Source organism: Botrytis sinoallii (genome assembly GCF_014898435.1).
Source record: "Botrytis sinoallii strain Bc 23 chromosome Unknown BSIN_011, whole genome shotgun sequence".
Lineage (NCBI taxonomy): Eukaryota > Fungi > Ascomycota > Leotiomycetes > Helotiales > Sclerotiniaceae > Botrytis > Botrytis sinoallii.
The window spans coordinates 1,290,735-1,307,471 of record NW_024066038.1 but is presented as its reverse complement, the minus strand read 5'-3'; the positions used below and the strand labels follow the sequence as shown (position 1 = coordinate 1,307,471).

General features: G+C 36.0%; 2 protein-coding genes across 2 annotated transcripts; one reads left to right on the top strand and one right to left on the bottom strand.

Moving 5' to 3' along the window:
• Positions 1–843: 843 nt before the first annotated feature.
• On the bottom strand, positions 844–4,221 carry EAF02_006984 (uncharacterized protein). The gene is made up of 2 exons (XM_038903032.1): positions 3,662–4,221; positions 844–3,593 (listed from the first exon to the last, which is right to left on the bottom strand). The coding sequence occupies exons 1-2, from the start codon at positions 3,807–3,809 to the stop codon at positions 1,198–1,200; spliced, it is 2,544 nt and encodes an 847-aa protein (XP_038757353.1). The 5' UTR covers positions 3,810–4,221; the 3' UTR covers positions 844–1,197.
• Positions 4,222–4,895: 674 nt separating this feature from the next.
• EAF02_006983 (uncharacterized protein) lies at positions 4,896–6,738 on the top strand (the record flags this gene model as incomplete). Its single annotated transcript, XM_038903031.1, has 3 exons — positions 4,896–5,297; positions 5,352–6,497; positions 6,589–6,738. The coding sequence occupies 3 exons, from the start codon at positions 4,896–4,898 to the stop codon at positions 6,736–6,738; spliced, it is 1,698 nt and encodes a 565-aa protein (XP_038757352.1).
• Positions 6,739–16,737: the final 9,999 nt, after the last annotated feature.

The window sequence follows — 16,737 nt, the reverse complement described above, 5'->3', positions numbered from 1 at the left end:
ATTGCGTGTGCATTGCATACAGAGCCTTAAACAAGATAGTGAGGGCAACTAAGCACACTTAGAAGCGAAAGGACGTACTCTGTGTATAGTTCTCGATTGTATATAGCTATAGCCAATCAAAAGTGTTCAAATTACTATTTATCCGAGTACCTAAGCTTGGTTAATTTCAAATAATACAAACTTAGTCGAATTGTTGATGATAGTGAGCTATACCCTAGAACCCTTTCACTATTGTTTACAGTACTTTGTACTGACATAGTAATTTCAGGCATAATGATCAAGCCCAATTACAACCATGATAGAACAAAGTACTTTACACTTATCAAACAAGTTGATACCAACAATACGGTTTGGAGTAAACAAATCTGCACAAAATTGAAAACTATTGAGATGTCCATCAAGATTCATCGCCAACTAAACACTAGACAGGCATTTGAATCGTCACCCCAGCCGATCAATCGAGTGTATATACGGCAAATTACTCTCATAACCCCCAAAAGCCCTTTAAGTACCTAGGTACTCTCATGCCCTAAAAATCGCACTTACTTTACTCCTATCTCGGAATGATCCACTTAATCAAGCACGCGAACCAAATCAAATTAATACCACTCCCCTTAACTTCTTGATGTACTTGGACACTTATCCGAAACGCCAAAAATCACACAGCAAACAGCAAGTAGAAAACTTAAACCCCTATAGCCCACCAGCCCCTCATGAAACCCCACATTCAGGAAACGCCATCCGTAAACTTTGATCCAACCCAATTCCAAGTCCAAGCAAGCACTGGCCTGATCCTTCAAAATTCTACACAATGGCAATCAGTTCCTAGATAAACATGATCATTTGCAAAATTAATAATATCAATTAAGTAGAAAAACAAGAAGCTAAAATAACATGCAGAAAAGGTACGTAGGTACGTAGGTATCTATGCCAGATTGCTCGCCTATCCTAACCGCATCGCTGAGGATTTTCCTTAGGGAAAAAATCATATCGTATCATATCGCATCCCATCCCGCTTTCATTCATAATCTCATCAGCCATATACTAAAAGCTTGAACATAAGTCAACATCTTCATACATATCGTTCCGTTTTACCATCTCATCCACTTTATATTTTCATCAAAAAAAGAGCAAATAGTCCAGCCCGATTTTGCCAACTCCAAACACCAAACAATAATACAACTCGAGGATCAAAACTCAAGTAAAATCAACTGTGCCAGCCGTTCCAGTCCCTATACTTTGTCTTTGCCTCTCCATTCTCCTCCTTTGTCGCCTTTCTCTTGCGTGATCAGTACCAGAATCTGGACTCATGGCACTCCATGTACCATGAGTATCTTCCGACATATTACTCCTTCCTGCATCGAATATACTTCCTCCAGCAACACTCGGATCTAGCTTACCAGCACTTTGTGGTCTACCAGAACTCTGCGGTCGTCCAGAGTAGTAACCTGAATCTTTAGGTTTCTTTCCACCTGCAAATGCAGGGTTCGGTGGTGTAAGAGGACCTATTGGTGGTGGTGGAATGCCAGCTTCTTCGTGTTTATCTCTAACCATTGATTCAGCTCTTCTCTCAGCTCTCTTCTCAGCTTCTCGTCTATACCTAGATGATACTTCGCCATCACTGAAATCACTTGTTGAATCCCTTCGCGAACGTCTTTGGCCACTTCGAGCTCTTCTTGAGGCACGTTCTGCTGCAGCTTCTTGTTCTGTAAGACGTCTCAAAGTAACATTGCGGTCTTTATCGCCATGCATTTTGACTTTAACACTGACAGGAGGACTTGCAACTGCTGATCTAGAGTGGGATCTTTGACGACGACGTTCCTCTTCTGCGGCAAGACCAGCAGCTCCAGCAGCAGCGGCAGCAGCAGCCGCTTCTCCTTCCTCTCTTCGAATAGATGATCGGCGACGACTTCGACCAGGGGTTGGAGTAACATCACTATCGGAAGGTTGATGAAGAACGCCACGTGGATCGGTGGGCATAGGAGGCATTGAAACTGTTTCTGTAACGACATCATGGTGAGAACGAGATTGACCCATATTTACCGGAACTGGAGCTGGTACTGATACTGTTGCTCTAGGTGCGGGATGAGGATGGACAAGTGATGAAAGTTCAGATGATTCTATTGAACTTTGTCTGATATGAGTTCTTGGTGGAAACGCGTCGCTTGTCAAATGTGAACCTTGATTAATATGTCGAGAAGCTCTCTCTCGCTCGTATCTTTCATCTTCCTCGCGTTCAATGCGATCCATTTCCTTCTTTTCTCTACGATCTTTCATTTTCTTGGCAAACCAGCCTATTCCCAAACTAGCAAGTAAGCCATTTCGTAGTCCATTATTTTCTTGTGGTCTTCGAGATGGGCTATCTGTAGTACCAGATCCGTAATCGTAGGAATAACTCATAGAATCAAAACTATGAGTTCGGCCAGCTTGACTTCGTACTGGTCTCGGAGTTACGGGCGTTACGGGTCTTGGAGTTGTTGGACGTGCTTTTGCAGCACTAATAGCAGCCGCAGCAGCTACTGGAGCTCCAGGTCCAGGTAAGATGGAACGACTTCCTCGGCGATTTTCATAATGATTTGTTTGTTCGGTTGTAAGAGTTGAATCGCTATATTCGCTGTCATTGCGTCTATGTTGCCTTCTACCTGGAGTATCCGGAGCAACAGAAGAATATTCGTCCTCATGCTTTGTTCGTTGTCGTCGATCGAAGAAGCTCTTCGCGAGCGCACCAGCTCCAAGAACTGCCGCACCCTTAAATAATGAGTTCATAACGCCGCCACCTTCCTTTTTCCTAGACTCATATTTCTCTTCTTCGACATAACTTACTGATCCGCGTCGAGATCTTGAGCCCCTGCGCGAAGGTATAACTTCTTCTCGAATTCTACTGTGATTGCGACTGCGGCTGCGACTCCTACTTCTACTCCTGTCTCGATCTCGATTTCCGAGTAAAGCAGCAGCTCCGGCACCTGCGAGTAATGGACCAAGTATTCCTATGCCAAATGAACTTTTTCTTCTCTCTTGAATTACTTCGCCATGTCGACTTCCTTCTCGCAATACTTCAGGAAGCACCTGTAGTGCCCTGTAGGAAAGAATGAAGTATAGTAATACCAACAGACCCATCCAGACCGCAAATAGTATAAAGAGGTATTTTGGCGATCCATATAAAGTCAGTCCTAGAGGTACTTGTGCAATTGCAAGAAGTGCTGTTGCACGGCCTATCCATTGATGCAAGACAGCCTTTAATGGAATCCTTCTCAAGACTCGTTTCTTTTCCGAATTATGTGTCAACCAGCCCGATAAGAATTGTACCCAGATGAGAACATAAATTGCCAATCCGATACCATGATGAGGATTCGTTAAACTTCGCGCATTGCCTACTGCCATCCATCCAAGTATGAAAATAACCGTTGATAGAAGAAGCGTCATGATTTGCAAGTATATGTGATATCGAATCGCATTTCGTATATCCCGGCCATAAAATCTCGCAATGAATATCGCCGCAGGTACGATGAATAGAAAGGTCATTGCAGCAAGGACACCATGAGCTGTAATTAATCCTTTATATCCAGGCATTGTCGCGAATCTATTTCCCATTCCTATTTACAGTCAGCTCCGTCATTCATTGCAATCTCAACAAACCAGATGCTGGCAAAGATTCACTCACCATTATATCTCATCGTCTCAAAATTTAAGCCCATTAAATTGGGCAACAAGAAATCATTTTTCGTAGCATCCCATGTCCCATCTCCAACATACATTGTATTTGATGAATATGTACTGCTCCCCGGTGGAGAGAGATCATCAGTCGCCATTGCGACGGGCGGATCTGCCGCCTAATGGCAGACAATTTCAAAATCCGTAGAGTAATTCGAGATAATTATAATCTTGTCGCATTCCAGATTATCAACGAAAATAGAGGAGAATGTAGAAGAAATGTTGTTCTGGAAGATTATAATATGGGCGGCTGGGAAGGATCTTGACTATGAAAATGTGCTTATCGCACAAAGTTGTAAATAATTATGATGGGTTCGCTAGGTAACCAACGCGGTGAAGCCAATTAGCTGGGGCAGAACTGTTGAAACAATGATTCTCTCAAAAATGAAGCTTTTGATAATTCATTGATGTTTCTGAGAATATAAGATCATATTACAGGATTGTTTAATCAAAGAAACCTAGAACCAAGCATGACAGTTTTCTGGTTCGTGGGGGAGATGAGAAGCAGACAGTTTTTAGCTGGTGGCTGGGTAGCTGCAGCTAGCTTGACAGCAATATCCACCATACAATTCAGCAAACACCAATCACAACACAATGTTTTAGTGCCCGGACAACATGATGGCTTATGCGGCCACGATGATGGGTGGTATCACAGTATTTCATACAGGCCGTTTTCAAAAAGAAACTTGTCAAAGATGAGCATCTATACCATGTATGGGGTATTGCGTCTGATAAACCTCCCGATGAGCATTGAGCATACCTAGTATGGGCAAACGGTTTTAGAAAATGCGGAGAAGTTTCCCCAGAGAGATGGCTGCATCAATGTGCCTGCATGTTATCGACAGGGCTCAAGCTCAGAATGGGGGTTCTTGTTCTTGATGTTGCTACTTCTTGAAGAGAAGCGATACTATCTTCGAGTATGATCATCATACTTAACTTTCGAGGTTTGCACTTGGTCAGTCACCAGTCACTAGTCATGATGTATGCGAATTTCTGTTGGATCAACGTGTCGCAATTTGTCGGCTCCGTTGCCCCTGCAATCTTTGGAGATAACTATTTAAATCCGGCGATAGACGGTGAATATTTGCCGTGTTGGGTGTCATGAGAAGAGATATAAAGTTCAACACATTGTGATTGTAAAATGCGATGGCTATTAAAGCTATTGTTAGATTTTACGTTCTACGATGGAGAATGAACCCAAAATCTCATCTACTAGTCAACTTGGTCTTGTTCCTGAGACTGGTGCTCAGAAACCCTCCAACCCTCAAGCGAACCCCATCTCTCCCGATGTCACGAGCGCTCAGCCTCATAGCAGAATCGGTGATGAGAAGTTGATCAAAAACAATGATAATGAAGTACTCGAACCACCTTCCGAAACGGTTGAGAATACGGAACCCAATGCAGTATCAGATGTTCCATATAGTGTCTTCTCTACCTCTCAAAAGAAAATGATTGTTCTTACCGGGTCCATGGCAAGCCTCTTTTCTCCCATGTCAACGAGCATATATTATCCATCTCTCAGTCAAATTGCGAAAGATCTCCATGTATCAAATGCGAAAATCAGTCTTACGGTCACTTTGTTCTTAGTATGTGGTATTCGCCCTTTCCTCTGTACTTGTAATATTCTAATCAGTCTCTAGGTTATTCAAGGCTTAGCACCTATGATGATTGCGGGATTGTCAGACAAAGCTGGAAGACGTCCAGCATATATCGTTTGCTTCATTGTTTACTTCTTCACAACTCTCGGTCTTGGACTTCAAAATTCATACCCAGCGTTGATGGCCCTACGTTGCTTGCAAAGTGCAGGAAGTAGTGGGACAGTAGCTCTTGCAAATGGTTTAGTTGGTGATATTATCACTTCTTCTGAGCGCGGTACTTACGTTGCATGGGCTTCTCTTGGTAGTATTCTTGGTCCTATGGTTGCTCCTATCATTGGAGGAATATTAGGGCAATATGCAGGTTGGCATTGGATTTTTTGGTTTCTCTTGATATATTCATGCATCGTATTTATACCTCTTATTCTCTTTCTTCCGGAAACTTGTCGAAATTTAGTTGGCGATGGTTCCATACCTCCACCATTTCTCTGCATGAACATTACAGACCACATACGACATTCGAATCGTCGTAAGAAAGGAATTCCCTTGGATGCAGAGAAGTTTACAGCCCTGCGCAAGAACTATAAGCTACAGGTCCCAAATCCACTATCTACACTCAAAGTTCTTGCGGATAAAGAAGCAGGACTATTATTAGGCGCAGCGGGTATAAGTTTAACTTGCTATTATGCAATTTCTACGGGCGCTTCATCACAATTTAGCTCTTTGTACGGATTCTCACAGCTAAAAGTATCATTAATGTTCATTCCTGTCGGTGCAGGATCTCTTATCTCTGCTTTTACTACTGGGAAGATAGTAGACTTCAACTATCGCCGATACGCCAAACTTCATAACTTTCCACTCGTCAAAAATCGTCAAATGGATCTCACCAATTTTCCAATCGAGAAAGCGCGACTGGAGATTGCACTCCCGTTGTTCTATCTCGGTGCTTTAGCCATAATTGCTTATGGCTGGGTTATGGGTCACCATGTTAGTATCGCTGGACCAGTGATATTATTGTTTGTGATAGGGTATGCTCTGGTTGCAAGTTTTCAAGTCCTCAATATCTTGATGGTGGATATCTATCCTGGTAGACCAGCTACAGCTACAGCTGCAAACAATGTGGTACGATGTGAACTGGGAGCGATTGCGACTGCGGTTATTGTCCCTATGGTCAATGCCATCGGTACCGGGGTAAGTTTGGGTTTCCTTTGGGGCTTAACAGAGCAACGGCATGTTCTTCTCATATGACTATTGGATTGAATATGTACTGACATTTTCATAGTGGTCATATACGATCCTGGCCCTTCTGTTTTTGATCTACAGCCCGATATTGATAATAATTATGAAATATGGAATACGATGGAGAAGTCAAAAGAAAGTTAAAGAGGTCGAATCAGCTAGGAGAAAACAAGAGAGAAATGGAGATAAGTAGTAGTCGGCTGAGCACCTAGGGATTCACGCAAGGCTATCAACTTGGTCAAACTCTTATACGAAGGGGCCGACCCCATTCCACTTTGCGTTGATTAAATTTGGCCTTCCGTTCACCGTTTCAAATTTCGATCCCCATATAGATGATATCAAAACCTCAGGGTAATCATGATGTAATTATTTATATTGACTTCGAACTGGATATTCGCAGTACATCTCTCAGGTTCCGGGTAATCTTCGTCCGACTAGTCAAAGAAGTGAAAGGAGAAATTTGAAGATTTAGAGGTGGTATGTGAGAATGAATTTGAGGTAATAGATTTCCGTTATTAAGGAGGTGGCGAAGAATTGAGGATTTTGCGTTGAATTGTTTCCAAGGGTTAGAGAATGTTGTATTGGGGTTCCATATGATTGATTGATTGATTAATTGATTTTATTAACATCCATCTTCAGTCCAAGACTATACAGAACAGCTAGGCCCTAAGAGCCTAACAAATAACTTTTTAATTTATAATATTGGATATAATCTAATTAAAGAAGTGAAAACAAATGCTGGGGAATAATGCCCGCTCATTATATATATTACATATAATAAAAAAATTTTGAAAATCAAGAAATTATAAGGAAATCAAACCTTTCTTTTATTTCCTCAATTATTTCTTTTTTATTCTTTTCTTTTCTCTCCTTTTCCATTACTATTCCTTTCTTTATTATTTCTTATTCAAAAATCCTTGTTAAATGCCATACCCTTATAGCGATTTTGGTGATATTGATAAATTTGATAGCTAATCCGATATCTATTTTTGTATATAATAGGAATTGTATAGTGTTTTTGGATAATGATATCTTTTTAAAGATCTCTTTTCTTTTTGTTTTATATATCGAATATGGGGCAGAGGTATGGTACGCAGGACAAACAAAAACCACTGGACAGCACTGAGACGGGACACCAGTAGTAGTGAGTGTTCAATTAGGAGAAGCGATTCTAGCTATCAATAAGGTCCTATGAATAGTAATCAGAGGAGTCCTTCTAGTCTAATGAATAACCCTGAATATAATAATAATGAGGGACAGTATTCTCCTATTAGTAGAAATAGTACTAGAACAAATAAAATGGAAAGCAGCTCTCCGTGTTCAAACTATTAATCCAAAACACTCTCTTTATCACCAAGGGATAAAAGCCATCTACTCCTCCGGTAATAGGGAAGGCTAATTACAGCTAGTCAGAACAAAGGTTCAGGTAATCAGCCAGTACCTTCCCCGAATTAAGGAAACGATTTTAGTAGGGCCTCACTATATATTAGGATATCGAATGAATCCTATTAAAAGCCTTATAAAAAAAATAGCGATAGAGTAGTTTCAGGAATAGTGGAACAAGTATATACACAATCAGATTATTATATTCTCTAATAAATCGGAACAGACCAATAAGGATAATAGGCAAATAGGATATAGATATATTGTATATAGAGGACAGATGGTAGTATATAAAGAAAACAATAGATTGTATTACAACTCTTATATATTCGATACAAAAGCGATTAGGGTATATCGAGGCCTTCAAATAGTGATCAGAAATATTATTAGTATAAAACAAATAAAAATCTGTATGTATATTGATAGTATATTGGTAATATAAGGAATGAAAGGTATAACCTTTATTACATTGTAATAGGCTTTTTTCAAATATTATAAATTGATATAAACGCACTCGATTCAAATCAAATGATTATTAGGCTATATAAAAATCGAAGGGAATAAGTATATGGATACATTTACTAATAAAGGAATAAGAAAATCAGCCTTAGAGCATACAAATCGATCTATAGCAAGCAATATCCACTTTATAGCAAAAACTATTATGGAATCGATAGTATAGGTATAGTGAATCAAATAGAAACCAATGCTCTTCAAATAATACCAAAAATAAAATCCAAAAAGTATAAACAAATATTCTAATAAACTAGAACTCTCACAAACTACTCTTTATTATATATTAACAATCCACTTAGTACACAGCGATTTCGAAAGTTATCATCAATAATTTAAATACAAGGAAACAATAATCTATTGCTTATATAACATATACAAATCCTTTAAGCATATTATACACTGCCACAAAATCCTTGCGATCTATAAAACCTGACCCCTAGATATCAAGCCCAAATATTTACCCCACAATCGAGTAGTTCAAAAATGATTATTGAAATAGCTAATGCACATACCAGCCAAGTTTACTGAATTTATTGCTATAATAGACTTCTACAGGAGTATATACTCTAAAACACTACCAGAAGAATAGGAAAAGGAAATAGAAATAAATTGATCAATCCGGGTAAATATAAATACAGAATAGGAGGCAATCGATATAATAAGACTATAAAGAATAAAATCAATATATACAATATACTATACTACACTAGAATATATATAAAAGCTATTTTTATAGAATAAAGCAGCTTTCAATCAAAACATTATATAAAAGATCGGAAAGCGTGTACAGAGGTGTTTAGAGGATCGGAGACAAAAGTGTAAACGTGCTAGTTATCGTTTGGGAGGCTACTGAGGGTATTGAGATCTCATTTTTAGGAGAGGGGGATCATATAAATTAGAGATTATCCTGTAGTTAGCCTAACCGTAATGCCCCCTGGGAGGCTCGCCTATACGGCCCGGTTGAAAATTACTAATAATAATAATAATAATATATATCGAATAGCTAATAAGGAAATGTTGAAATGCCTCGATATTACTATATCTACATTTGTTATTTAGCGATCCGCTCAGCACATGGCGACTTCGAAAGCTACCACCGACGATTTAAACACGAGGAAGCAACAATCCACTGCTTATGCGGAGTATTCAAATCCCCCGAGCATATTGTGCATTGTTGCAAAGTCCTCGCGACCTATGAAACCTGGCTCCCAGATATCAAGCCCAAATATCCACCCTACAATCAAGCAGCTCAAGAACAACTACTGAAACAGCTAATGTATATACCAGCCAAATTCGCTAAATTTATTGTTATAACAGATTTCTATAAAAGCATATACCCTAAAACACTATCAGAAGAATAAAAAGAGAGAAGGAAAGGGATCGATTAATCCAAGCGAATATAAGCAGGGAGTAGAAGGGGATAGATTTAGAAAAGCTACATGGAAGAAAATTGAAGCATACGGTATACTATGCTGCAATAGAATATATACAAAAGCTACCCTTACAGGATAAAGCAGCTTTCAAACAAATACTATATAGGAAATCGGAAAGCGCGTACGGAGGTGCTCAGAGGATCGGAGACGAAGGCGCAAGTGCGCTAGCTATCGCTTGGGAGGCTATTGAGGGTATTGAGACCTCATCCCTAGGAAAGGGGGATCATGTAAACTAGAAGATCATCCCACAGTTAGCCCAACCGTAATGCCCCCTGGGAGGCTCGTCTATACGGCCCGGTTGAAAATTACTAATAATAATAATAATAATAATACATTTGTTATTAATAAGTTTAAAGTAATATAAATAGAATTTGATATATTCATAATCTAATTTGAGTTGAAAGAATGTGCTAACAGTATTTCGAGTAGTTCTGCTTGGTAGCTTGATTTTCGAGCCAATTTTCCATAGAAATAGCTTCGAGTAAGTTAATAGGGATTGGTTTGATTTGAGTTTATATTGGTTGAGAATATCAAGTTATTAATCTGAAGTGTATTCTTTGATAATTATATTTAGTAATCTAAAGTTTGTTTTATTTGAGATAGATTGTATTATGATTACTTCTTTTGCTAGTTTATTTACTAATTCATTTTTTTCAATTAAAATATATCCTGAAATTCAGTTTAAAGATATTTCAGTTCCTTTAGCTTTAATAACTTCTGCCGTTTTGATTATTCTTATTTGATATACTTATCCTAAATAATCTGAAGGTATCTTTAAACAATATAAATCTACTTGATTATCCGAGTAGATTTTGAATTTTTGATTAATATAAGCAATTGAGCTAGTATATTCAATAGTTCTTGTAATTTCATAAAGCTTTTTATTATATATCAATTGATTAATACCAATATTGCTTCGCTCTTAATATAAAATTCGATTATTTGATTATATAGCTATTATACCTACCCTAATACCTACTCCCTTTTCAATAAAAAAAGCATTAATATAAATATAAATAGTATCCTTATCTCTATGATTAAAAACAATATTGTAAAGAATAGTAATATCTTCTTTTGACGAATTGTTAATATTAATTCTGAAAGGAATTTCTTTTTTTTATAGAGAGAAATTAAAATAAATAATTTTTTTAAATAAGGAAAGGTTGAAATCCTTATTTATCGATTTTCTGATTTTATTCAATTAAATGGGCTTATATTGTTTTCTTAAAGAAATAGAGATTACTTCTAAATTAGTTTAATATTGAGTTAATATATCTTTTTCGATATTAATTGAATAATTTGATATTAGTTTGATTAAACGAAATACGTATTATCTAATATTTAAATCTAATTGAATTTTTACAGGCTTTATATTTGTTTCTATTTTTATTGAAAAAATTGAAACAGTTTTGAATACTTTTAATATCTTTCGAAGAGCTAGGTTTTGAAGTGATTGTATTATATTTTTAAAATGGGTTTGATCTCTTCACCAAATTACTGATTTGTAATCGGCTATACTGGTTATATATACTATATATAACTGTTTAAGAGTTTTAGGACTAAGGCCCTTTTCGATATTAACTAAACAAGTTATTCGGTAAAAGGCTTCTTTTGTTTGTATAATCCGAATATTAATATGTTGATTGAATTTGAGGTTTGGATTGAATTATATTCTTAATTATCTAATTAAAGATTGAGATATAATTATTTCCGAATTAGGTAATATGATTAAATAGTTTTTCGTTAATCTGGATAATGAAAAGTATATTAGTTTTGTTTTTGCTAGATCGAATTGAATAATATTCCTTGAGCTGAGTTTGTAGATTTGTTTTGTAACTCTTTCTAGTGATTTGATATTCTTTTTTTATATAGATAAATTAATAATTAAAACAATATTATTAATATAAAAAGAAATTTGATTGAATTGGATAGAAAGAGGTTCCTAATATATATAAGAAAAAGGATTGGAGAAATTGGACTGCCTTATAATATTCCAGTTGAAATTAATTTGAAAGATTCGATTTGATTATTAAAAAATAGTTTTAATTATCTTTATTAAAGAAATAAAGTTATTCAGGCTATAAGATTTGTAAACAATTTTAGTTTCTTACAAATCTCTAATAGTTGATTTTTCGAAATATAATCGAAGGCTTTCTTTATATTTATAAATAATATTAAGGTCTTTTTATTAGTCTATTTATTTCTTTTGATTTCTGTAGTTAATAAAAGTATAATATTAATTACTGATTTCTTTTAGCAACCTTCTATTTAATTCTTATATAAAAGATAAATAGTTTCTGCTAAATATTCTAATTATTAAGCTAGAATCCTTTTGCTTATTTTTCCAAAGCAATTTAGTGATATAATAATTCTATTGTCACAGGGTGACACTAAGCCCTTTCTGTCCTGTCCTGTCCTGCTATATATATGAGAGTAAGGTAGAACTTTCAATTCTACCTCCTAGTCTTTTGGGCATTTAGCTCAGCGGTAAAGCTTCTGAATACTCTCAGAGGTGATCCCATGACATTTATATACTTTTAGAGCTGAATAATCTGGTTTTGAGGTTTTCTTTAAAATGACCCTAGTAGCTTGTTTCCAATATTGAGAATGATATTCTAGATTAATAAGTTTATTGAAAAGAATAAAAAAGGTTTGTAGGATTGTTTTATAGGTCTTTATAATAATCTCTTAAATGATTTTATCTGGATTAGAAGTCTTTCCTTATATCTTTACTAAATAGATATTGCTTAATTCGATTTGAGAAAGGTTAGATTATTTCTATTTTCTGGATTGTTTATACCCTTCCCATTGTAGTTTTGAAATAATAAGAGGGGGTGGGAATAGGGTTGATCTGAAAGCAGAGTATTTTCCTTTAAAAGAGTTTTTTATTGCAATATGTTACGGGAGCTGCCTCTAGGGTCACGTGGAAGTGGCTAGAGATCTCTCGAGGTGGTTTAGACTAAACTTCAAGTAGGAATTTAATAAGATTGTAACTGATTGTAATTCTTGTAACTATAGTGATAAAACTAATAATTGTTTTTGAGTATAAAGCTCTATATTATAATAAAATCTATTCTCTATATAGATCTTTATTCTAAAGTCAATTAATAAATTGATTAGCAATTCAAATCAAAAACACATATCAACGAGCTTAGATCGTATTAAGCCACACCTTTCGATTATGTAAGCTCTAGTATCAGATATAGCTACAATCGTCGCAAATGACATAAGTGCTATAGCGATTATTCCTACAAGGGTGCTGATTGCGATCGATTCTCGGTTCACTCGCAACCAATCATCATTCTCATCTTTACCATTCAACTACAGCAGTATAAGTGTTTATAGTGCAAAAGCTGCGAGAGCTGTTGTATCAAGCCTGCAAGCAATGAGAGGATCCTCTATTACAATACAATTTAATACTCTCGACGAGCAAGTGCAACTCAAACACAAAGTCTACAAAGCATTCGAAACAATACTTTACTAATTCAAAGCTGATAGTATATTAGAGAAAGCAGTTTTCAATAAAGAAGTATATAATATAGCAATAAACAATATCAAAACTAGATTATCATAAAGTATAATATAATCTATAACTGGAAATAGAAACAGCAATAATCCAAACCGTACCTACGCGGATATTATAAAGACCCCGAAAAACTTAAGTATATTTACAAACGTGAATGTATATATACAAAGACAGGCCAATAAATAGAGATTAGTCAAACCCCGGAAAACCAGAATGGATACCTGTTTACTAACAATAGAAATTGTTATACCAACAATAAGTTACCCAAGCACCTATATATTAAGAAAGGCAATCGATAAAGCTATCCCTAATCTAAAAGACACCAATATAATAGCTATTACCTCTACAGCTATTGATTGGGTAGTACATGCTACCAGTAGCGCTATATGCAATAAACTTCTCAAAATCGAGAATACAGAAAAGATTAAGAAGATCCTGAATTATAATAGCCTAGAACAATCTATAATCTGGTATTGCTATATATTAAAAAGGATTCCAACTTTTCTTTATAATCTAAATAGAAATAGAATACTTATCATTAAGGAAATAGTAACCAAGGAAATATCAATACAAACAGGCACTCCCCCAATCGATTGTCGAACTATCATCCGAACAATCGACTCTTATAAGCAGATCTGGATCGTTAGCCTATCGAAAGAAATCTCTCCCTTCAGGCTTTTGATAATTCTAAATGAGCTCGATATATTAAGTCAAAATAATATATCATTTATTATAATTCAGGATACTAGGGTTTCTGTAATCTAATGATATATAAGAGTGTTCCAAGATATAACAACTGTAGTATCCTATAAACAAACCACAACAGCCTGTTTGGGTTTAAATGTAAAACTAAGATTGAATATACAAATTATGTAGAACCGTTTCAAGCTGGATACAACAATTGTTCTGTAATGCTGTGCCGAGTCAATAGAAAAGTCGTATACTTTACGAAATCCGAAGTTTACGAGATTAAGAAATACAATCGAAAAACTTGTTTGATTGTTAAAGCATTAGCCAATAAAACATTTACCTCGACTGTAATAGCTTTCTAAAACATTGCAGTAGAGATACCCCCTCCAATCCGTAGGAAACGTATCATTACGTATAAAAACCTAAGTAGCTCCGAATATACTTTTCAGAATACCTTTTTGGCTAGCAGCTTACCTGAGAACCCCTGCTACCCTAAAAGAAAGCACCCAAATAAAGGCAGTCTAAATAAGAAAACACTCTTCAACATTACGCTATCGCAATATATTGGTATAGATATCGATATCGATCTGAATAAATAGCTACTCCTCTTGGCACTGCAGTGCCAGCTGTTAGACAACTACAGTCCAATCTATACAAATCGGTTAAATAAATATATAGAAAAAGACAGGAGTGTATATTGCAATACTACAAATAATATACGAATAAGATTTGAAGATCCTATATATACAGAAACTCTTTATATACCCTAAAATTCGGATCCAAAACCATTCGGGGTACGATTTCTTTACACCGACAAATAGCTGGGATAGCCTAAACGATCCCGAAAGAGAGAGGGAAAAACCAAGAACGATAATATACATACACAAAAACAAACAACTACACACTCAACAAAGATATATTCAATCATATCGAAATCTTTTTTAAATAAAAGTGAACAATATATAAATTATTAATATATACCAACAGCCAGACACCAGAGAGATGGTGGATTTAGTAATCTCTATAGTGTTCCCTAATCGTATAATAATAGGCAACAACTTCAATACCAAGCATGATTTATTTGAACCTGATATAACCTCGGCCAATTAAGGAACTCTCCTTACAGAATAGTTTATTTCGAGTAGAATAAACTTTATTGGAATCCCAGGAATCCCTATCCACAAAGCAGATCACACAATTGATCTAACCTTTTCTAATATCCCGTTTACTAGTATTGTCGTTAATACTAATCTAAAAAGCAGCTCCGACTATAAAATATAAATAATTATAATTTCGAATCTTATCTTATCTATTACTAAGCCCTTTGATTGTATAATTAGTAAGAAAGGCCTTTTAGTCTTTTAAAGGATTATAAAGAATAAAGTTTCCCACTTTCCAAGTTCAGTGAAGATGCTTGTTGGATAGGTTAATAAATTAATAGGAATACTAGATTCTTTATTTGAATTAGCAATTCGCTTAACAAGAAAAGAGAAAAGCGTTTCCAAATATTCTGCCCCCTAATAGACAAGCGAATACAGAACGGCATATCAAAACTATAAAACAGCTAGAGCTGAGGGCACCAATCAAACAAAACAACAACAACAGGGATTGATAACCACAATCAGAAAAGCGAAACGCTAGTACTAACACAGGATCATTGACAGAATCAGCTACAACAGAGACCTATACAAAATAATAAACTGATACAAGCTTACTATCAACCTCAAAGCACTACCCCTAGTCGTCGATAACGTAACAATCGAAGATACTACAGAAAAAGCCTGGGTTTTATAAAAGGAAATTCTCGAATACTTTGATAACAGTAACGATCTCACAACAAACCCACTTCGGTTAGACTGTATATCCAATGAATTCCTATAAAGTACAGAAGTGTTTTTTGAAGAAATGAAAAAGAGTATTATAGAAATCTCAAGTATTTCACCGGGCCTAACCAGGTTACTGTTTGCCTTCTGAAGGTTTGCTAGGATTCTATTAGATTGGTAATTGCTGGGATCTTCAATAGATACTTGTAATTTAGCTACTTTCCAGATAGATGGAGATGGGTAGAGGTAATAATAATCCCTAAGATTGAAAAGAAAGACAAATCATTAATACAATCCTGGCAACCGATAGCCCTATTCTTATATATCTCAAAGAATCTAGAATACATAATTGCTCAATATATCTTATAGATTGTGATAATAACAGATATATTCAGCCCTCAATATAGTAGAGTGCTCTCTAAGCAAACAGCAATGGATCTAGTCATTTTATTTGTATACAATATCGAAGAGGCTTTTGTCTGTAAACAAGAAGTTATAATAGTTATACTGGATGTACAAGGCGCATTCGACGCACTCCTGCCGAACAGGCTACTGGAATATATGCACCAACAAGGGTAGCCCCGCTCACTCCTACAACTAGTCCAAGCCTTTCTGAGCGACTGCTTAATAAAAGTTCGGCTGGAAAACACAACCACAGAATACAGCCACGTTAAATACAGCACCCATAGGGCTCCCCACTCTCACCCATACTATATGTTCTATACCTTACTGAGCTTTTGAATCAAGACACCAAGCTATATTTTGGGTATACTGACGATATCTATATTTATCGCATATTCAAAAACATTTGCAAGAATATT